The sequence below is a fragment of the Notolabrus celidotus genome, chromosome 13 (genome assembly GCF_009762535.1).
Source record: "Notolabrus celidotus isolate fNotCel1 chromosome 13, fNotCel1.pri, whole genome shotgun sequence".
Taxonomy (NCBI): domain Eukaryota; kingdom Metazoa; phylum Chordata; class Actinopteri; order Labriformes; family Labridae; genus Notolabrus; species Notolabrus celidotus.
Window position 1 is genome coordinate 24,238,338 of NC_048284.1, and position 24,429 is coordinate 24,262,766.

Below are 24,429 nucleotides of genomic sequence, written 5' to 3' on the forward strand. Positions count from 1 at the left end.
TCTTTCTTATCTACCTCTATCAGGGAGTATGTGCCTTTAACACAGACAGTGCTTTGTGCCAAATAGATTTTTACCCTGCAGTCTGCAGTCTGTCAATTCAAAGTCGACAGTATGGAAGCTGGCTCCCTCCATTATCATCCACATTATTGTGTCTGTAGCTCTCTTTTTGAATCTCTAATTGTTTTCTTTTAGTGCTGTTCTCGATAGATTAACAGAGCTATATTATTGGTGATAATCCTGCCTAGGGCTGCTGAGCATGTTGCTCGTCTCCTGCTGATTTCCCCTCTCAGCTTCCCCTCATGGTGCCTCATTAAGACGCAGAGAAACAAGAGCCTCCGACCCAACGCTACTGTAAGGCCAGGCCTGACATGGAGCTGCTACACACCATTGTACCACCCATTGTGTACCACGGCCTTGAACAGCACACTGTTCTCTCCCTCATGTTTTTACTAGAATTTGTCTTCTAACGACAGAGGAGGGCATGGATGGGCGAGGTTGTAATTTTCCAGTGAGAGAAAGAGAAGCAGGTGTTTGGATTTGAGGATTTGAATTTGCTTTCTCACCAAGTGATGGGTAAAGGTCAACTCTCCGTAAAAGAGAAGTCTTATGAGAAGACAAAAATTTAGATTTGAATGTGAATAATGCATCGACAGTCTGTTTTCAGCCCACATCTCTCTTAGACACTTTTAACCTCATTCAGCCTCTCACCATTAAAGCTGTGGCTTTGCAGTGAGGTTCAACACACTTATCAATATTCATGCCTTATTTTGCATTTGCAGATATGTTTCATCAAATCTGCACACAACACTGTTTTTCTATCAGATTATGAACCCCTCTTGAGACTATCCATCAATACTGTCACAAAATCTACACTTTCAACATTTTCTTTTGTTTCTTCTTGTCATGCTGTTGTGACTCATGCTGGTACAGAAGACTGAAAATGTCTCAACCTAAATGTGTCGTTGTGTGTTTCTTTTTCTTGTTCTACAGAGATGTTGAAGGAGCTGAACCAGCAGCGCAGAGCGAAAGAGTTTACAGACCTGAAAATAATAGTTGATGGCAAAGAGTTTGAAGTCCACCAAAATGTTCTAGCTTCCTGCAGCTTGTATTTCAAGGACCTGGTGAAAAGGTTTGCCTTCTCTTCCCTCCTCCCTCCAGCTCTTGATCCAGTCTGTTCTTTTCATAGGGCGCATTTGTGTATCTTTTTTTTCCTTCCCCTCTCTCTCTCTTGCAGGTGTGTGAAAATTTTGGTTCCTAGCACAGGGCCAGCAGCCATTCCTTCCTCTTCCTACTCAAAAGAATGTATCTCAAAACAGAGAAACAAGGTTGAACCTTTTCATTACATTTTCTTCCCATATAGAGCAATTTAACCACATATACATTTTAATGAGCAGAGAAAATGTTCCATGACTGGGAATGTTTTAAACTCACCAAAGAGCCAAAACAAAAAAATCCAACATTTTACACTGGGTGGTAATTCACCAAAGTCACTTTTCTCCCAAGATACTAAATGCTTATGATGATAATTCTTTAGTTTTTGCTACAAAACAGCCTTTAACGTTTTAAAATAACTGGATTAATATGATGAAAAGGCATTTCAGAGAAAAAAAAAACACATTTGAGAGCACTCACTGAACTGTAACCTTCATGGGGAAACAACATCCTTCAAAAAAAAAGTATTTGATGGATCAGTATTTCTGAAGTTTCCCAGTATTCTCCAAATTTTTTCTTCTTTACATCTTATTTTGTTCTTTGGAATGTGTGTCTGAATACAAGTGTCTGTGAATCTCATATACAGCACTTTTAAGTGTCTCTAAATGTGTGTGTATGCCTGATCATGAGTGAGTTAGGTCAGCTAGCACAGTTATTTGTCTTTTCACTTGTTATGTTTTCTGTAGAGGATATGCTGTTTTTCTCAGCCTTACTTAAAATACTCAGGTGTTATTTTGTTTGAAAGTCACCTTGAACTAAGACTGTTTTCCATTTTAAGTTGTGTTTGTGTGAGAGAGGGATAGATGGTGTGAGTGTTATTTAGTTTACATGGTGATAGTCGTTTAGCTGAGCCTGAATGCCTCAGTAGAGTTTGTGTCTTTGCCTTGCCACCACAGCAATTTTAAAATTGTCCTTTATCAGATCTAAAAAAAAAGTAAAATTTCAAGTTAAGTTTTTTAATGAAGACTTATTTAAATCAAATATCAGCGCTGAGTTTTTTCTCTCATTTTGATGACTGGGTGTTCACACATAGTTTTGAGCTTTCAAGTCTCCACCTGTCATCCTGTCCTGTTTTTATTTAGCGTGTCTGGCACAAACTGAACTCACCGCCAACCTTGAACCTTACTGTTTTATTCCCTTATTAGTTTTATTTCATAGTTCAGACAGTGCAGCTATAAATTTGAATTATCTTCTGTCAGCACGATGAGCACTTTCACAGAATAGATAGTCTTTAGTAAGAACAAATTAATGTTTACCCTGTACACTGGCTTTTTTAGTTTGAAGGGTGATTTAGAAAGTGTGTGTGTGTGTGTGTGTGTGTGTGTGTGTGTGTGTGTGTGTGTGTGTGTGTGTGTGTGTGTGTGTGTGTGTGTGTGTGTGTGTGTGTGTGTGTGTGTGTGTGTGTGTGTGTGTGTGTTACAGCTCCCCTCCTCTCACCCATTCTGACAGTCTCTTCTTTTTTTAAGACTTCCTCTTGAATAATCGGTGCATTTTCCACAAACAAATGTCTTTGCCTGAGTGTCCCCATCCTTTTTTCTCCCCCCTCACCCTCCTCCCGCTCCTCCTCTGTCTCTCTAGTCTGCATTTAGACACAACATAGATATCCACCTTCTTTCAGAAGCTCAGGAAAAAATGATTTCCTAGAAAGTGCTCAGTCGAGACAAACTGCCATTCCAACTGGTTCATTTTCCACATATTGAGCAGGATGATGAGCATTCTCTTCTATTAGCTTAAGCTCTCTTATACCCCACTCTTTTCTTCCTCCATCACTTCAACAACACTCCCATTTTCTTCTGTCTGCCCCCCTGCCCCTTTTTTTTGTAGAAGGGCAATAACGCTTTGTGGCTTTTTGCTTTGCAGGAGGAAAAAGAGTAACTGTCTTGGTTTTTACAGCCTAAGTCCATCCAGAGAAACATGTTATTGTCTTTCATTTTATTTTTGGATGTCCTTCTCCCCTTCTTTTTCTTTGAAATGACGACTAATGTCTCAGTTCGTACACTACAGACTGCTGATGAGTATTGCAGCGAGGACAAAAGTTGTGTTTAGGTTTGATTTTGAAACATTTTTTTCCAACGGTGGGTCGGGAATCATTTCTTAATAAAAAAGACCAAGTCACAGTCACAGACCAACCCAACTCTTCCCTCAGAAGGATGGCTGCTGGCTCCCTGTGGAAGAACCGTCTCACCCTGCCTCCCTTTCTTCAACCTCCTCCTTCACCCTTTCATCTGCCAAACATTTCTTTCACCTGTCTCATTGTTTGTTTTGTTGTGTTTTCCTGTCTGTCTTACTAAATGCTGACTGTTTGTCATGACTTCTAATCCAAAACACACTCACACACACACATACACACACAGTATATATTTGTGCTACATCGAGTGACAGAAGCAAATAGCCTTCATCTATCTTGATGGAGGATACTTCCCAAACTGATGTCCAAAGCTGCAGGAAAAGAGAGAAAGCAGAGTGAGCAAGCGTTCTGCTAAGCTTGAGTGGATTATTGTTTCACATGGGACATTAAACACGAGTGGTGAGGTGTACTTTAACTCTCTTACCTCCTGCATGTGAACTAATCTCTACTATTTGATCCGGTGCAAACAACAGTTCTGGAAAGAGACCCCTTTGCCCCCCTGCACATCTCAGGCTTTGCATTATGAAGGATCATGTTCTGTTTAATTTACGCATACATACACTCACTGGCACCTCTTACTCTACGCCAGTCAGGGTGGAAACGGTTTGACACACACACACGCATGCACGCACGCACGCACGCACGCACACACACACACACACACACACACACACACACACACACACACACACACACACACACACACACACACACACACACACACACACACACACACACACGCTTCCTTTACATCCTGTCAAATGTCAGTGTTTGAACGGTTCTGTCTCTCTCTGTGTTTTCTGTCTGATTTCTCATATGTACTCTGCCATGTATGCATGTCCACCTCTGAAACTATGCATACATGAAATCACATGTGAAAAGAATGAAACAAAGCAATAATGTTTGTTTTTGTAATCTTTGTTTAGAGGATGTTTTGTTTCAGATGCAGCAGCATAGTTAAAATGTCCTCCCATAGACAAGTTGAAACTAGCCAAAGTTCTGTTTCTGTCCCTTTTTCACTTTAAGTTCTTCTCTCTTATGATTCTCTTATTTTCTCCACTCTCTCATTCTGACCCAGGTGTGTTTTGGGTTTTATTGTTACATCTTTGTCCCTCTCCTTTTTTTTTTGTTTCTTTGCTTTCCCTCTCAATGCATCCCTAACTGTCCTCTCTCTGCTGTGATTGGTTGATCAGGTCATTGGGAGAGACGAGGAAAGGGGAGATCCTGGAGCTGAACATGAGCAACATCAGCGCCGACGTGTTAGAGCTGCTGCTCGAGTTTGTCTACACAGGATCGCTGGTCATCGACTCAGCCAACGCAAAGACGCTGCTGGAGGCCGCCAACAAGTTCCAGTTCAACACGTTTTGTAAAGTCTGCGTCTCATTCCTAGGTATGAGCAGCTGTGTGTGTGTGTGTGCGTGTGCGTGTGTGTGTGAGGGTGTGAAGGTTTTATTTGCTCACATAGCCAATTGTGCATCAACTATTTCTGCATGGCCCTTTCTGCCACATGCACCTCTACAGCCGTGTGTATTCTCAGTTGTATCATTCTAGATCACTATGCACAACCTAACGGAACGTCTTGAACCAAAAATAATTTCCTTCCTGTCTCCAAATATGAGTGCAGATTTATAAAAAGGTCAGGTAGCAATCGTCACTTAAATGTGAAATTATCTGGCCTGAACTTTGATAGAGAAAGAGCCAAACACAATTATTCTAAGAAAAAATCTGGAAAGTAGAGCAACAGTGGTGTTGGGACTGTGGTTGGGGCATTTTCAAGCCTCAGTGGGCGAGGAGCAAATGCGTGTTCCAGTTTTTTGGGGGTAAAAATAGCGACAAATGTCATATTTTGCATTCCATTTAATACATTTTTTTCTGTGTTGGCAACAGTAGGGAAGTGCATGTCAGTAAAAAAGTCAACGTCAGGAAAACGGTGAAGAAAGGAAAGGAAAAAAGAACACACAGCCCACTTCATTGATTTGTTTTTGTCACTTTGATGAGAAGACAGTGGACACATGGGAGTTATTTGTAGAGTTCATTACTGGTGATTCATGACATTTCAGCTCATATGAGAGGGAAAAATACAGGTGCATGTGTGTATCCTAGAGAAAAGGGAAAATTGATAAAGTGTTGGATAAACAGTGAGGAGGAACAGCAAAGACCTCTTTGCCTTAGTTCACACACCTTCAGTGTCAAACAAATTAACACTTTTTGTTTCCCTGAGAAAAATCATAAGTCGTTGATTTAACCGAAGTGAGCTGCTAAAATGCTTTAAGTTTTGGCAAATATAGGCACACGTTTGTAACAAAGCAAACTATAACCGTGTCTGTGTACCATTTAGCAAACTGATGAATAGAGTGTGAAACAGAGTGTTCCCTGTGTGCAATCATTCACTCTGAAATAACTCTTCATCTGTTCATCATAACAGAGGAACATTTTTGAGCTGACTCTTGTGTCCTTATGTCTTTGCTTTGGCTTTAGTTTGGTTGTGATTAAAAAGATGTGAGGTGAATTTTAATGGCTGATACCTGTTTTCACTGAGCATAGGACTGACACTGTTTCTGTCTGATAGCTGGTATATAATCGGGCTCTTTTTGCAGATGCTGACTCAGTCGATCTGTGTGTTTGCCTGTAGGTGTAGGTGTGTACGCGTGAGAACTACACAACCAAAACATTTCCTCTTTAGAGATGGATAGTCTTTTGTATTGAAAAAAAACTGGAAATAAAGACACAGCACCTTAGACACTGCATCCTTACAAGAGCTCACATAATGTAGCAAGCCTTTCCCTACTTTCCTTCTCTCTCCCTAATGGGGCCGTTTTATTTTGTGAGTGTTTGTGTGTGTTTAATAGACTCTGAGATCCAACTTGACTTCTTGGCCCAGATAATCCCAAATCCCGTTCCCTGACATCCAACACCTCCTGTCTGGGCTGAAAGCGATCGATTCCTCCTTTTGTTTGTCCTCAGAGCTGTTTTGAGTCATACTTTTTTGTGTCATGCAGATATAGGCACTGTAAGTCTGCAGCTGCCTTATCTGTCTGTTTTAGCCTTAATATATCAGTGATCTTTTAATAAAAATGTCTGAATGGTGTTTTTTCCTCCGTCCTAATCAATCTTCCTGTGTTTCTTTCTCCCTCTTGTTTTGTCTATTTGTCCTCTCTCTGTCTGTCTTTGGTTTATTGACTGCAGAGAAACAGCTGACTCCAGCTAACTGTCTGGGAGTGCTGGCGATGGCTGAAGCCATGAGTTGCATAGAGCTCCATAACATGGCCAAAGCCTTTGCACTGCAGAACTTCCCTGAGGTGGGTACAGATTTATTATCCATCGGAACAATCTGTTCACTGTGAGCAAATCATGTAATTTTTTGTCTTAATTACTACATATTACATGGATTTGTTATGTGCCATATTGAGATTTTGACTATTTTGTTTCTCATCAGGTGGCGGGACAGGAAGAGATTCTGAGTGTGTCCAAGGAAGATCTGGTGTCCTACCTGTCCAACGACAGTCTGAACACCAAGGCTGAGGAGCTGGTCTACGAGACGGTCATCAAATGGATCAAACAAGACCCAGACTCCAGAGTACAGGTAAGAACAGGGAGAGATGATAGCTGTGTTTGTGAAGTATGTCTTTGCTCCACCCAGGTGCTATTACAATGTCCTATCAGACAGTCCCGATCAGTTGAGTTGGCAGATAACCATACAGTAGATAAAATAACCTGAGGTCATGAACTTTTTTATGGATGTAGACACAAAAACAATCATTTAAATTCAGTGATTTTAGAATATGTTTTAGAAGTTTGAAAAAGAAGGGGAGATTATCATCAAGTAAAAAAAAGTGAAGAGCAGATCATTTTCAATAATGATTCCTCATCAAACAGAGGGGGGGGGGGGGGGGGGGGGGACTGCCTCATATCAGCTGCATCACATTAACTGTAGACCTCCATAATCAATACTACTTTACTGGCTCACACTTTTATGAGGCTGGACATCTATGTTTGGGCCACCTTTTGGATTAAACATTCAGTGGTTATCCTATGATATGTGGCATTTTGAGACTGTGGTGACATCCATCAGACATACAGAGTGTTTCGTCGAGAATGAAGTAAGGAATCAAAAGAATGGAAGAAGTTTTTTTACTTAGATTTCTGACAAAAAAATTGAATTTGTGGGATGACTGAGAGAAAAAAAATGACTCTGGTTCAGCACATTTACAACAAGGCAGATGCACAGTTTTAAGAGGACGAAATTTCTGTTGTCTGCATTATAAACCTCCGTCCAGCTCAGTCTGACAGACTCCAGCAATCTCACACTCTAATGGAGAGGTGCAGAGGTGACTTACTGAAATGACAACGAAAAAGAAGAAATGGGACATTTTCTGTGGTTGTCTTAACAGTCCAGTGCACAGGCTCCTGAGACGAGACACCTAGGTCATTCCGTCTCTGAAGAGGGAGGAAGAGAAGAAGGACTGAAGCAAAGACAGTTAAGCGAGAGAAAGAAGCAGAACAGGACCAAACCATGCGAGCAGTGATTGGGAGAAACGAGAAAAGAAATGGAAAAGCGCCCCTCTGTTCTAATCTGATGTCCAGCGGATGGTTCCTCTGTGCACAGCCGTGACATCCAGGCAGTAGAGATGGGATTGAGCTCTCGGTCAAGCTCAAATCTTCATCAGCGTGTGACCTTGAAACAAACCTAGCAGGCCTGCAAAGAGTCCAGAGGAGAGGGAGAGCAGAGAGAGCATAGTCTGTTCCCATCATGCCTCAGGAGGAGGTCATGTAACCCTGAAGGTTCAGTTTAAACGCATGATCCAGCATCAGCTAATCATTCCCACCCTCCATCCCCTCCATCGTGTGGAGTCAGAGAGCAACAGGAAATCACCCCTCCTTGTCCTGTGAAACTTTTTAATGACATGTCAGGGAAGAATATCACTGCAGTGCTGGAAAAGTCAGACATGGAGGAGGAAAAACTTTGAGCCTTCAGATATGTTTGCAATCATCTATGTGCCTCTTTAGGTTTGTGTGTGTGTGTGTGTGTGTGTGTGTGTGTGTGTGTGTGTGTGTGTGTGTGTGTGTGTGTGTGTGTGTGTGTGTGTGTGTGTGTGTGTGTGTGTGTGTGTGCTGTGCTGTGCTGTGCTGTGCTGTGCTGTGCTGTGAGTTGTGAGCTAGAGAGTGGAAAGCTGCATATTGAAGGTGCTGGGTATATAACATGCAACTTTTATCTCTGCTATGCTGTTTCTAAAACCCAACGGCACCAAGAAATGGCCCAGATATTACTTACGCCTTGCTTTAGTCATTCCTAATAAACACAGAGAATTTGTCCTAAATCATGGGAAGAACGGGTAATCTGGGAAATACACCCATACAAACACTCAGTCTCAAGATACTATCTCCTGTAATTACTTTAACAACAGACTGTAAAATGGTATGGTGTGTCTTGTTTTCTGTAAGGTTGCTAACAGATAGAGACCAATCCTTCCTCTCACCCAGCAGTCTTTAATTTGATGACATCCATCAGTCCTCACTTCAACAGATTTTATAAAGGATCCTATCTCACCAGGTGACCCAACTTGACAAAGAGGATGATGAATTAGCCCTTTGAAAAGTGGCAGACTAATGTAACAGCTAAAAACAACTTTAATGTTGTATTTTCAGGATTAGAGAAGGCCAGCCATGCTGTTAGTAAAGACCTGCTGTCCACTCATCAGAAACAACAGCCTGCTCTGATACTTGCAGGTCTCAAGCCACATTATTGTTGTTAGATGCTGGGTCCATATGCCTTTTATAGGTATAAGTTTTGATATTATCCATTGGATATTATACAATTGACTATAGTTATATTGTGATGTGATTTTTTTTTTAATGGAACAGATGATGTTATCATTTTGTAATCAGAGTAGAGAATGATCAAAAGGACAGAAACGCTTTAAGGCTGTGTGAGGATATAAAACAAGTTTTATGATTAATTTCTTTAACCACTACAAAATTACGCCTTTCACCACAAGTATCACTTTTTATTTAGTCATTCTCTTTTTAAGCTCTATGTTCAAAACAGGAAAAATTAATAATCATTCTCCCTCTATTAAAGGTTAATTTTATTTTTTGGGGGATGGTAAGCTTTATTTTACAGTCAATATCAATGGAGAGTGAACTGAAACTATTGAAGATGAAGAAAAAAATGTTTTTTGGCCATGGCTTTGTGGCATGCCAAGACTGGAAATCCCTCATAAATCAGTCCTGCTGTGACTCAGTGTGTCAGAGAGCTGGTTGGATCTGATGCAGGCTGCTGAACTCTGGACCTTCATCCTCATCTGTGTCCTTTGTTGCCTCAGAGCACCTGCAGTCCTGATGTATGCAGCCAGTTGAACAGCAGTCACTCGGCTGCAGCGGCTGTGAAAAAAGACAACAGAGCAAGTCAGACGTCTCATTTGCACTGGGCTTCCTTGGAAACATACAGGGGTTGCATGAAAATGACACAAGCAAGGAAATGAAGGAAACATTAAATAGAAAGATAAAAGATACCAAGAATCATTTGAACAAATACATTTTGAATTAAAGAGCAGATGTTAGATGCAGATGCAAATGAAGTCAGGCTGAAATGGGCCTCTGAAGAGAATACATTGAACCTGTCAGTAGACGCTAAGGGCAGCAGTGAGCGTCTGCCCTCCGCTATCCCCCATCCATCCTTCCAGCTGACATGAACCCTAATGAAGAGCCCTATTGAAGTGTATTTTTACTCATCAATTATATGTTAGCAGAAAAGGTGTGTTTTCAAGAATCAAACTGCTCACACTCACAAGAACACTGAGCTGTGCTGAGCTGAGTGGGCTAAACATGGGTGTGTACTCTATTATACTCACCCTGGTGAGTCAGTGTGTGTGTGTTTTAGTATTTTTAATTATAAGCAGATGCATAATTTTGTTTGGAGCAAAGGAGATAGGAATAGCCACTCCTGTGACATTCATTTGATTGCTGAGTAGACACATAAACACACACACACACACACACACACACACACACACACACACACACACAAATAATGATGAGAGGCGATAGTCCTTACTGACGGCTGCACAATAGTATTTGCTCAGTGGACATAAATCTTCTGAGTTAGCTGGTGGTGGCTTCCCTGTGTCTTCCTTGCTGCCTCTGACAGATCTGAGAGGCTCCCTGTTAGACACATTATCCCTGCCTTTCACCAGGCTCAACCCATTCACATCCCCTGTACACCTGAGTGTGTGTGTTTGTGTCTCTGTGTGATTCTAGAGGTTGTTTTTGGAAGGTGGGATTTTGGTCTTAATCGCTTGTTTGAGCATGACGATGCTTACAAATACTCCAGCGCAATTATCACCAGCTCTCATTAGACGGTGGAAATGACACTCTGACTGTGCGTGGCTTTTGGCGCTGGTGTTTGTGAGTAAGGTGTTTTTCACAATGAGGCACGTTTTCATAGAAAAAGGCATATTTTGCTCCAAATGAATACATAATGGTTTATTTAAATGTATGCAAACAACACTAGCCCACAGAGATGCTATTTGCTCTGCAGTGCAGTGTGGGGAGCTTTGAACCATTTGGCGTGTGCTCTGTGAATTAGTCAGTCTTTTGGCTTATTTGCACAGGTTTAGTAGGCGCAAAAGCTACAAAATCCTTTTGGGAATCAGACCCTGAGTGTGTTGAGTGGCTTTTATGTGGTAGCACTCCTTACCTTTTTTGCAAAGACCAGATGTTGTTTCACAGAGGTAGTTTTACTGCCATTTCAAAGATGTTTGGCAAGCAAAAAGAATCTACAACAGATGTGGGCTCAGGTGGAGCTTAGATTTGCAGATGGTGCATTAGGATGGTCTTTTTTTCTTGGTTAACCTTCTACAGGTGGAGAAAAGTGTACTCTGTGTGTGTGCATAAAGATCGATCTGGGAGTGGTTTACTGTGCTACAAGACAAAACTGCTATTGAGAACACGTGAGCACGGTACTCATGTTGCTTGGTCTGTCCATCATGGCCAAAGCTCTTGACCTGCTGACTTAAAATGAATCTGCTTTCTTTTTCTATTGTAGGATATTGATATCCATCCCATTCTCTGCTTTATGGCAAAGTCTCCACCAACCTCAACAGACCGTAGAGGAGGCCAGAGTAGTTAGAGTTGAAATTGATGTAATCAGCAAAACCATAGAGGTAGAAGATCAATCACTTTGTTTAGAAATCTGCCACTCCAATGGGAGCAAGATTTCCACAATCCTTTACATATTTTCAGCACATGTATTCCTGCTGTGTCACTAAGAGCATCAACTACACTGTAAAAACTGAAATCTAAGTAAGATTGAATACCTCAGATAAGGGTGAAATTTGCTTATTTTTTGCTTGATAGATAGCTTTTCTCACTTAGCAGTTTTATGTTAGTGTTTCACTTGTTTTGAGAGTTTTGGACCTAAATTATCTCAGCAAGATATTACAGCTTGTTATTGAGATTTTATGACCTACATATTGAGTAATACATGCTCGAAACTAGAATATCAACTGTTACAAAGCTTTTTTATCAACACTCACAAGTATAAAACTGCTTTTTCAAAGTAATAATTTCTTATTTCAAGCATGAAATAAGAAATCATGACTTTGACACAATTGTCTCTTCACACAATTAAAACAAATGACAGCCAGATGTAATCCACTGTTTTATTTTCAATGAAACAATGGAAAATATGTACTGCTATATATTAGTACAGTTGGCACAGTACTGTAAACTGACACTTAATATTTAAACATTTAACATTTCAAACCGTTTCAAACAGAAATAATTACATTCAGATAAGTTCTTCGAAATTACAAGGTAGACAATGATCCTACATAATGAGAAATATATTCTTAACTTCAGTTCAGCATGTCATTCCCCCACTCTCTCCCACTTTCCTACACTATCCACTGTCCTCTCCTCTAAAGGTGTAAAAGCCCCCCAAAAATAAAATAAAAAGATAATGACATTAGCATGTACTTAATCTAAGAATATGTTTCAACATATTGAGAAAAGAAGTCTCATATTTTTTTTATTTCTATCAAGAAAAATGCACTTGTTATCAGTGGAAAATACACACATTTTAAGGTATTTCTGGGTTCATTGAGGTTAGATATTTTACATGTTTTGGAAAGTCTTGACAAGCCAATTTTTCTTGTTCTGTTGGCATATCATTTTGCTTAATTTAAGTAATATACCCCCAATTTTGTAGATTTTTTCTTGTTTTTGAAGGCTGGCTTTTTGAAGTGTATTTGAAACTGGCCCAGATACAACTTTAATTTAACTCACAGGATCAAAACAGTCAGCTGTGTATGACCTGCAGATGCTAATATATGAGCTTATGTGCCAAATTATCATTAAATGCAGCAACAGAGCTGATATCTCCTCAGATTGCAGTAAATGCAATTATTTTAATGTCCTTAAACAGGATAAAGTGTCAAGTAAGTCCTTTTACAATTTATTCCTGATTTCTGGCATTAATGATTCAGTGTCATCACACCACAGTAGGCGATGTTGCTGCAGAGCTGGAGAGAAGTAGCTTGTAATAGAAAAGTGAGAGCAGTAAGCCTGTAGCTTAAGTCTCATGTATTTGAGTGTGACATGACTCAGTAAGTAGTGGGGGAAATCTCACACTTTAGAGGCACTTTAAATGAAAAAAAAAGTTTCTCACTGAGTCAGAGACTCTGCCCTGAAGAATATCTCTATGTTTAGAAGCCAGCTTTAACTCTACTTTGTAGCTGATAGAGGTCATCTGAGTTTCTGTGTGTATTGAACTGTTTGTTTATTAACCTGTTGGGTGAAATGAGCATGTTGGTGGAGTAGGGATGTAAACCACCACATCTACTGTACAGGACTGGAGTTTTGCTTCGATTGCTCACAGAGAGGAAATTGCATCAGTTGATTTCCCCGACTGCCATGGAGTTCTTGCATCGTCTGCCTCCTTTTTAGTTTTCTCATCTTCTCTGTTAGCCTCATTTTTTCCCATGAGGTCCTCACTTATCTTGGCACTTCTCTGTCCATCCTCTCTTCCTCTGCTCTCTTATTTCCTCCTCTCTGGTCTCAGGGCATCTGTCTCAAACCAGTTGAACACATGCAGTAGTAAAAGGGCCTCAGGTGGGAGAAGGACATGCTTCAGCAGTGGTAGCTCATTGAATGGCCTTCTCTGAGTAATGTTTTTGTGAGTCTCTTGTTATGTTACTCTCCTCCTGCACGACCCATTATTTTGAGCTGAAGGGTCAGCGGGGTCAGTCCTCCACCTCAGGTCTTTGTCGTTTCCGGCCAGGCTCATTTACAGCTTTTACTGTCAGAAAAAAGCTGACTCACATGGGGGCAAAGAAATACACACGCATGCACGCACGCACGCACACACACACACAAAAAAAAAAAACTTTAGGCTGCCAAAGCTATAGACTTGGTCGTCATGGAAACAGTGGGTCCTACTGCTGTGTCTGAACACCTATGCTGTATAAGCATACATGTCTGAACCACCATGCACACAAGTATTATTTGATGGGTAAAGATTGTCTGGTCATTTCGGTGACTCATTTTTATGCATGAACCTTCACTTCAAATGCAAATCATAAGCTGTAGTTGTGTTGAGCTTCTTGTAAGACTCTTACACCTCTAAAGCTGAAGATATTTCAACATCCTGCTTCAAATCTTCTCTGCTCCTCTGCTTGAATGAGTTGTGATGAAGCAGAACTGGGTCTTAATTCAGCTGCAGAAACACATCAGCTGTGTGTGGAAAGATTAATTTGGAAAGAGGAAAAATCAGAAGCTGGGGGCGGAAACTGTGAAATACACCACTGTTGCCTTGGACTTGTTCTCAGCTTCCACAGCATTTCCAAATGCAAAAATGTAACTATAACTATTTGGATTCTCGTACAATAATTAATAACTTTTAATGAAATAATTACACTGAAGCAGTTTTGAGTTATATGTGAAAACTGAGCTGAGCTCGATGACCTGAAGATGTTTCTATTATTTACTCACCATTGCCAATTAATTCATCCTCCACATCTAGAAATAGAAATCTTACACAAGTAGGGTGTTGACATGAAGCTTTGAGGTTCTGACTCTGACAGTAACTGATCTAATGGTCTCACTTCCATCATGTTTCCTCACTCTGACAGCCCAGACTTTATCAAACATGAGAGCTGCTTTCCTCTTCTTTTTTCATACAGTTTAAAAAACAAATTACTGTTCAGCTAACCAATTGACATGAGTTTAGGAGTAAACATAATCAGTCTTTGTAAACGTCTATTTGTTGTATGTTGTTCATATATAAACTTGTTTGATTACACTGACATTTTTTTTCCACTCTGCTACTTCTGTTTTATTAGTGTTAGCTTTTGTCCCTTTACTTTTGCCTGTTATGTTGTTTTAGGGACACTAATTTACTGCAACCTTTAACCTCTGATTAATCTGTTTCTCTTTTGTCTGTCTTGCCAGAGTTTGTCAGAGCTGCTGGCGGTGGTGCGTCTTCCCTTCATCCACCCATCCTACCTCCTCAACGTGGTGGATAATGAGGAGCTGATCAAATCATCAGAGGCGTGTCGGGATCTGGTCAATGAGGCCAAACGCTATCACATGCTGCCTCACGCCCGACAGGAGATGCAGACGCCCAGGACTCGACCGAGGCTATCTGCTGGTACTCACGCACACGCACGCACGCACGCACGCACGCACGCACGCACGCACGCACGCACGCACGCACGCACGCACGCACGCACACACACACACACACACACACACACACACACACAGTATGTAATTTGAAATAACACATAGTTAAAGTCCACCCCCATTCCCCAGCTCAAACACATGCGCTAATCTTATTAAATGCAACATGCTGACAGAGCTCACAGAGGTCAGAGCCGCTCATGGAGACCTGACCTCTCACTTAGTCATATTGATTTTAACCCACAACTGGAAATCATAGATTCAGAGCTCCATAATATATTCCACTATTTTTCTTTCCACAAACCAATGATGGCTGAAGACAAGCCTGAACACTGGTACCATTAAAAGTTGAAAGAGTCCAACCATAACAGCTTCCTGGAGTTCTGTGGGCTACTGAACTCAGACTCTGTTACAGTACACAGAAGCATAGTCTTTCAAGGTTTATCACCAGCTCAGCACAGTCACAAAGCAACATGTCATTGTCTGCCTGATGCAAATGAAGACCATGTTTGTTTATGTTGTAAAAATCAAAGAATCCTTTGTGTGGAGTTGGATGGCCCCTTCAAATTGCCTCTGGCCATTAGTTTTGTTCCCTCTTGTCATCCAGGACTCCACCCCTTCCAATTAGGCTAACTAATTATAGTGTCTTCGTGGTATTATGAGCCTCACAACAGCACACCTTACCATTTAGCACAAATCATTCTCTGCTTGATATACACATAATTGTCTAACAAATGGCATTTGGTCCAGCCAGTCAGCAAACATGAGGGGATTTTAATTTGATTAATATTTTAAATTTTTTAAAGCAGGAAAATAATGTTTTACAAAGAATCACGTGTCTTTTGAGAAAAGACATTTGTTGCATTACATGCACCCAGCATCATCCCATTACTCATCCCTGATTCAGTCTTTGAGCATATTGTGTCATGGCCCATTTTCAGTTCTTAATTTGTGCCTATTTTCTGCATCCTACAGCCTCATTATGCAGGCTGAAGTGTGTATTCATTCAAAGCAGCTCATGGCCCTGTACGACAGAATTACATAAATGCCTAAACACTGCGGGGATGAAAACCTTCATGATGCATTATACTGATAAGCCAGTAAAACTGAAATAAGTTCTCCCCTTCAAGTTTTGAACTACTCTGAATAGAAACTGTTATTGTGACTCAATCTCTGGGGCAAGCATTTTATCAGTGTTGATGTTTGGTTTTAGCAAGAAAAGTGTGACAAACTGAAGGCTGCGATGATGCACTGAGTACAGATAAATACAGATCATCTTGAATGCATAAACACAAATGCATCATACCGGTCGTGTAGTTTTTAAATCTTGGGCTTTAGTTAGTGGAATTTTTCGTTGGGATAGCTGTGTATGCATGTTTTGATCAGCATTCTGCTGCACTGGACAGGTTGAGCTCTGCATAGCAGAGCATGGTCACTGGGATTGTGGGGTAGCCATGGGGACTTGCACGTTCATGCAGAACACCATGAAGATGTAGAACGATTAAGAGTTTTTTGGGGAATGTTTGACACACAGAGGACGAGAAACGGCATGTGGTCGTAGAGAAGGAGAAGGAGCAGGAGCCAGAGGGATCAGAAATAACATTTAAAGAGTAGACATTTGATTGGGTTTGTTCTAAGAGCATGTAACCTCTTGTGCATGCAGCAACTAAGTATGTGTGTGTGTGTGTGTGTGTGTGTGTGTGTGTGTGTGTGTGTGTGTGTGTGTGTGTGTGTGTGTGTGTGTGTGTGTGTGTGAGTGTGTGTGTGTGTGTGTGTGTGTGTGTGTGTGTGTGTGTGTGTGTGTGTGTGTGTTTGTGTGTGTCTTTTTTTTTAATGTGCGCAAGCTGGTGAGGCACCACCTGAGCTCAGTTGATAAGTCTATCAACAAAAGTAAAACTGCCATCCATGAAGCATTTCTGCTGAGTGCAGTCAATCTGGAAGCTTCTGAGACATGGTGAAGGTTTTACAAATTGTGGTTAATTTACACATCCAGTAAATGGAGCAATTTGATGCTTCTTCTACTCTTCATTTTGTCCCCTGAAGCTAATTTTTGTCACTTAAGCAGCTGAATTCTCCATTATGTTGGGTAGCTAGTTGTAAATTATGTCTGTCTGGGTTTGGTTAGAAACTGATGAAAGAGAGTGAGTTTTACAAAAATAAATAAATAAATAAAAACCAAACCAACCGATTTAAAATATGCTAAAACGCTCTACAGTGGCAAATAATTCAGTGAAATATCCAAGTAAGCTCTTCACTTCAAGAGAGACTGTTCACATATTCAATGTATCTGGTATTAATATAAAAATATGGATAAGAGAAGCTCTGAATATTATTTTGAATACAAATGTGGTGGCGTTTTGCTTGCCCTACATCTCTGTTGACAAACCTATTTACAGTTACATTATTTTGCCAATGTAGAATGTGTTCATTATGTGGAAAACTGTGAACTTTTTTTGCTTTCAAAACACTCAAGCTGGCATCAATGAGAACCTCTCAATCAGCTGTAAGCTCTGAAGAATTTATTTCTTCTTCAGATAAATAAAACCAGCCAGAACGTTTTCACAGCAACTTTAATCGTCTTGTCTTCAGGATTTTCTTTGAAAGAATTCTACTGTGCTGCTTTGATTTAATGTATTTCCTTACTTTATAGCCCAGTTTTTATTAGGTGTTCACTTTTATATCAGTGGCTCTGACACGTTCCTACATATCATCACATTGTTTCCCCCAAAATGCTCCAGTGCAGTGTGAGTGAAACTGGTACAAAACAGAAATATCTCCTTAACTATGCTGGACATTTATGAGACTTGGATCTTTTCCTCACAGATTTACAACAAGGAAAAAGTCATAAAAGTCTGAAGCAAACTCCATAAAGTTTATTTTTGAGACGCCTCGCTGACTGGAAACGAGACGTCTCCTCTGCCTCTCTCTGCACCTACTTTGCATTCTTGAGCTTTCTGGAGTGTTACATAAAAAGGGGCTGAATAATTTTTGTTGAGTTTCTGTCTGAAATTATGTGAGCAGAAAGTGATATGGCCTTCTCTTTTACATGTTGCTCTAATTTCATGCATGCTTTTTTTGGTTTTGGTTCTTTATTTTATTTTCCTGGTGCACTAGTGAACCTTCAGGTAGGCGGGAATCATCACAGGTGTCTGTTGATAACAGCGTATGTCCATTGTATCTTCCTTTATCAAGCATTTAATTTGTCTGAAGGCTAAACAGTTCAGAATTACACTAGCACACACACACCAGAAGCATCAGGGGCAAAGCAGATAAGAGTTTAAGTATGCAGCAGGTTCACTTCACTCTTTCTGCTCAAGTATTTTAACTGTGTGATCCTTCCTTATACCAGATTACTCTGTTTAAAGCTCACAAGAAAAAGACTTTTTCAGACTGTTGCATGTCTTTCAGCAGGATTTAAGCTGTTCTCTTCATCGATTCTAATGTAAATATTCTGCGTTATCAGCCATTTTACACATTGCAGCAGTGGGATTTCAATACAACAGCTTTACAATAGCTTGGCTTGCATCCACAGTTCTGAGACAATAACACCAGGCTGTGAGGTCTGAATCCAGTAGGCGTGACAGTCATACTTATTCACACCTCCATTTGCTAGCAACTCCTCAGAGAGCAGCCACAAGAAAAGCAGACCAAGATTTACACCATGTAAACCTGGCTCTGAGCTGACTAGCACTTTGTCTTGCTCATTATTTTGATGTTTCCTTGAATGTTCTTCTTCATCACTGACAGTAGATCATAAAACAACTTAATTCATCTGTCATCTTTCTCCTTGGCTCCACAGCTTTCGAAAATAAACTCAAAGGAAGGTAATTGTGGTGGGGACGATGTCACAGTTTGAAAAGGAAATTAAAGTACTGCAGGTTTTTTTGTTTGTACTTTCATTTCAGAACTGGGTTGCCCTCTGCTCCCTTCAGTGGATCATTTTACGATTTTATGTCAGGAGTCTAATAGGAGAATTTGAAGGAAGGGGAAAGAAAATAGAGCGAGTGAACAGGAGAAAAAGTTTAATGCAGCTATTCACCGCAGAATTGGAGTCTGACTTTTTGGTATTCTTGCAGCTTAACAGAGAAATCTTAAGCAAACATGGAGGTGGTAAATCAAAATTACATAACCTCTGGTCTGAAAGTCTTCAAGGCTGCAGACAAAATTAAGGTTCAGTCTGCTTGACCTTTTTACTGGTGACTGCTGTCAGCCTGAGCTGTAGAGGAGGAGAAAGAGAGAGAGATGGGAGGAAAGGATGAACATACAGTAGATGAAAGAAAAATGTTATTCCAATTGAACTACTCCAGGTATTGAAACATTCAAATCAATATATACTTTAATTAGACTACGTGTGATCAAGAATATTTGTTTAGCTGGTCATTGCAGGGATATCTAATGCTGAGAAGACATGCATGACATTCTCAGGAGACTCTCAAACTCTTATATTCAACCATGCAGAGTAAATACCATGTGTCACAGTGTGTCTCTGCAACTTCACCCAACTCCACTCCACAATGTCCTTTTGGCTGTACCTACCACACAGTACAGCTGGTTACAGAAAGGTCACAACAGGCTGACAGAGATGAGTAAAAAAGTTCATGAGGTGAAAGAGAAGGAGGGAAGATGAAGAGGAGAGCATATCCATAAAACTCCTTGGATTTCAGTGTAAGTAAAAGAAAGAGAGAGAGAGAGAGAGATAGAGGAGAAAGAGTCGTAGCCACGGGGTAAGATAGGAGAGTAAGGAAAGCAAGGTCACAGCAGGAAGCTATGCTCTGTGGGTGAGCATCAACTTCAATTTGAGATTCAGCTCTTAAACAAACCTTTCTGTCCCGGAGAATTCAGTTTTTTAGGGATTTTTTGTCATAATCCACAGCCAGTCAAGTCTGAAACCTCCTGCAGATGAGAATGTGTGAAGAGATGATACAAGTTTTAAAAAGATAGAAGAAGTATAGAAAACAGACCAACTTTTAAGATACTATAAAGTAAAAAAAAATACAGATGATGAAAAGAAAAGAAAAGAAGTGCAAACTCAAACAATAACTGCAGCAAACTCATAAAGAAGAACAAAAGCAGAACAGTCAGTATAATTAATGTGTGTGAAAGTTTTGTAGGAGGTTCAAAGCAGAGAAGACAAAGGATGTTGCTGCTTGTTTTTCTCTCTGTATTTGTGGCTGTCCTATAAAACTAAAGTCACATCTATAAGCTGTATTTACAAGGTCAGTTGGAGGTCTTGAGGGCTGTCTGAGGCTCGCAGTCCTGGGGTTTGATCCCATGAATGGTTACATGATGGGAATAGATTCATCTTTAACCCTTTATGGCATTGTTCCAGATTCAAGCAGACATTTGACTCACTGCAAGACAGGGTTTTAAACCTTTGCAGAGGAACACATACATAAAAATTTCATTGAAGAAAAAGGGCTGGCTGCTTCAGGCTGCCCTCTAGGTCTGGTCGGTGTTTCTACGATGGGAGTGCTTATCCCCCCTCCCTCTTCCCTTCTTCCTGCCGGCCTGCTGCTTACAAACACACAGCTCATTTCTGTCCAGCGGCTTGTCATCTTGTTTGCTCTCAGGAGCCTGCTGCTCAAGACTGAGATGACCTGAGACATGCACATGGAAGTCTGCCAACCTGTTTGTGGGTTTTGGATCACTGGTGTCTTTATCCAGCTGTTGAGTGTGTTTCTGTATTTGTGCATGCGTGTCTGAGAGCACAGATCAGGTGAGGAGTAGCATGTTGAATGTGTCTTAGTAACATGTATATTCTTCATCACACGTGGTCTGCCACATGTTTGTTTATATGAGATGAGACAACTCACAAACGCATGAAAACAATTTGAGCCTCACTTAAAGATTTTGTGAGTCTCTGATACGCTGACAGTGTGTGTTTCACTGTGTGTGTGTGTGTGTGTGTGTGCGTGTGTGTGTGTGAGTGTGTGTGTGGACAAATGAGTGTGTTAGTGTTGTATAATGTGGGAGGAGACAGAATGAGAAAGCTGCATCCAAGTGAATGACACTTGGATGTAGTTAAACTTGCCGTTTTGGTGAGAAGGAAACTTTTTTTTATTTTGCATTTTATTTTGCATTTTCCAGACAAGTTTATTGACTCAGAGAACACAAAGTCCAGTCTGAATTTGAAAACCGCAGACTTGTGACCCATGGATGCTTATGTTGGTCAATGTTCATGCAGCCTATCAAGGTTCATTTCTGGAAATTGAAAAGATGTTTTGTCAGACAAGGATGCCATTATGAGATGCATAAACATTTCCATCTAGTTTTTGAAAGCATACCAAATCTTGGATGTGAAGCAACATGCTTCAAAACATTAAACCTCTTAGTAACCACTACAGTCTGGTGACTGTCTGAGAGATGCTTTGATTTAATCTTGCCTCTTACAGGAAGAGGCAGTCTCCCCCTGATTGTCTCCTTTCTCACATCTGTTCCCTTCCTTTTGTCCACACCAATCTTCCTCCTCCCCCCTCCTCCTCCTCCTTTGTCGTGTAGGTGTAGCAGAGGTGATAGTTCTGGTGGGAGGGCGTCAATCGATCGGGATGAACCAGCGCTCCCTGACAGCAGTCACCTGTTTCAACCCCCAGAACAGTAAGTGGTACCCGCTGGCCAGCCTGCCCTTCTACGACCGAGACTTCTTCAGTGTCATCTCAGCTGGAGACAACATCTACCTGTCAGGTGAGCTGAATGTATTACAGGACAATTGTAGCTTTCCTGTCACAGCATTTAGTGACACAGAGCAGGAGTACAGTGAATGTGTCGATTTATCAAACTGCACTGAAACAGTTTTTAAAGGATTGACATTTTCAGAGGTTTCTCGTCTCTTACTCCGAAAATGTGTAGACACTGAAGATAACTTTGATGTCCTTCTTTTAAAGAGTTCTTTAAAGAATATCTTTTCTGTTTTCTTTGTGTGGAACATTTTTCTGAACTTGACATTTTTCTCACTCTGGTTTTACAGTCACTGCATTGTTCAGTTTATTTAGTTCCAAAGCAACACACTGTGCACTCTGTGACTCCCTCCATGAGACAACTTTAAGTTGTTTCTCCAGAGATCGACTGAATTTCTCCCTCCATGGCCTATATGTGCCAGAATCCTGCACGCTGCTCAGACCTTGACATTGAACCGTAGAAATGCAGCAGGATTTGTCCTGCATGTACCTGTCCTCTCTCTCTTTCATATAAATGTAAATTTGTGTTTGGGCGTTGGAACAGGTCTGCATGTGTCCACTGGGAGTCAGACAGCCAAAGGAGAAATCAGAGGTGTTCTAGACAGCCAATCAACAGACTCAGCTCTGTAACCTTCCTCAGACTGAGAGAGCAGGGTCACTGAGTCACTGCTGGTGTCAAACTACACAGCTAACAGAGAGCTGAATCAAACACTGTGTGGATAGACTGGTTAACTTGCAGCACAGGGACAAACAACTCTATCAGTCCACAGTTTGAATAATCCCTCAGTAAATGTTTAAATTCCTGTGAACAAAAAAGCATATTTGCGTGTTTGGATTTCACTAAACAGGAGAAAGAAAGTTAAATAATCATTTTCTATATTAGAAAAATATACTTTACTCTTCCTGTATGTTTTGGGAGATGTCATATAGTGATATGAAATAAATAAAGATCAATTAATAAGCTGTACGACTCTAAAGTTAACAAAGTGAGTGTGATGGATTTCTTCTGTCTCTTCTTTCAAAACATAGCTGTGATGAATCCTTTACCTTGGGAGAAGCAGAACATTGATTTTAAAGTTCATGTGAGAAGTTTTTGGCTGGTTTTAGAACAGTCTAAAACTATAATTGATGTCTCCTTATGACTTTCAAATTAGACAACAGTGATTATTCCTATATACTTATTTTAAATGCCGGAAACTGCTGTCACAACTAAGGATGTTGTCAGAGGACCTGGAAAACAGCATGCAAAGAAAGCAAAATGTGTAATGTTGGTCAAAGTTAGCAAATCCTCTACAGTTAGGGTTTTCCTGGGAGATTCACTCTCATGAAAGGGTTACTGTTTATCAACCAACAATCAAGTTTGGCTATCAGTATGATGACAGGAATGTAAATATGGCAACTTAAAGTGCTTGTAGCTTGAGACTATCCAAGAAGAGTCATGTAAATATTGTTCTCTATTCAAACCTTAGCTAGAGTTACTCTGTAAATCTCCTTCAAATATTCCTCCAATTATCACCCTTTATCTAAACTTTTCATAACCCATCTTTTATCTTTCAGGTGGCACAGATGCCGGTGTGATGGTGGCTGACGTTTGGTGCTACATGTCTCTGCTTGATAACTGGAGTCTGGTGTCCCAAATGACGGTGGCTCGCTGCAAACACAACAGCCTTGTGTACGACGGAAAGCTGTACACCATCGGAGGACTTGGAGTATCAGGGAACCTGGACCACGTGGAGAGGTGAGAGTCACACAACATCAACAGCAGCCTGTCTCCAAACAACACACACCTCCAGCAGCTCCCAGCTGGTGAATGCAGCAAGATGCACAGCTCTAACTGAATCTGACAACCATGTCAGAGAGTGGGATTCTGCAGAGAGTAAGTCCATGCTGAGCAATCCATTCAGAGCAGATATATTTCCACATTGCCCAGCAAAATGCAGGTGGTGTGGTGTAGCTTATTGTAAGTACGATTTGACAGGTTGTTAGCATTTTCTATGAGAGAACAAAGATGAAGAGGAATGAATCTGAACCAGAGCATACTCAACACTCACAGATGTAGGAGTTGTTGTGCAGAGACAGAGCACCTCTTACTTGTTTGTAAGAGAGAGCATTTTCTTTCAGAGAGCAGAGTCTGGCGTCTGTGTCTGATTTCATGCACTTCAGCATCGACACATCATCAACACTTCATTTGAAGGTCATCCTTTGTGGACTATTCAGACGACATTTTTTTGATGTATATACTTTATATGTGTATTGAAAAAAATCTACTTTCCAAACTAGTAATTCTTCAGTATGAATCAATGTTTGCAGGACTAATGGTTTGGAGAGTCAGCTAAGCTTCCCCACCAATCCAAACTCACACAGACAGCCCTCCCAAACCAGGACGGAAGCCTAGTTGTTTACTTACCACTTTACCTCCCTGTTGTTATGTTTAAGAGCATGCATGCGTGCGTGCATGCGTGTGTGTGTGTGTGTGTCAGACTGTTTCTTCATAGAGTACAGTGAACTTCTTGAGGCATAGAACATAAATAAGCATTGTTCAGACTCAATAGTCTGATCATACCCAAGTTTTTCGGCTCAGCTTCTCTTTCTTATTTCTGCTCTAACCTGGGCTGAAGAGTGAGTTTAAGCAGCGAAGCTTCCTCCTCCTGCACGTCAGAGATGAACCAAAGCAATCAAAATAACATTACTGAGTATATTAGAGGAGGCCGCTTTTTACCTAGCAGCTCAACTGAT

The 24,429-nt window shown here is 40.7% G+C and overlaps 1 protein-coding gene across 1 annotated transcript in view; it reads left to right on the forward strand.

The window, feature by feature from the left end:
- The window catches only part of LOC117824471 (kelch-like protein 29), a 139,800-nt gene that overhangs the window by 90,744 nt on the left and 24,627 nt on the right, over nt 1–24,429 (forward strand). The window contains exons 6-12 of the mRNA XM_034699956.1: nt 991–1,129; nt 4,534–4,730; nt 6,527–6,639; nt 6,777–6,923; nt 14,789–14,987; nt 21,518–21,700; nt 23,251–23,431. Of these exons, the coding sequence (XP_034555847.1) occupies nt 991–1,129; nt 4,534–4,730; nt 6,527–6,639; nt 6,777–6,923; nt 14,789–14,987; nt 21,518–21,700; nt 23,251–23,431 (1,159 nt within the window). The remainder of the gene's footprint in view (nt 1–990; nt 1,130–4,533; nt 4,731–6,526; nt 6,640–6,776; nt 6,924–14,788; nt 14,988–21,517; nt 21,701–23,250; nt 23,432–24,429) is intronic.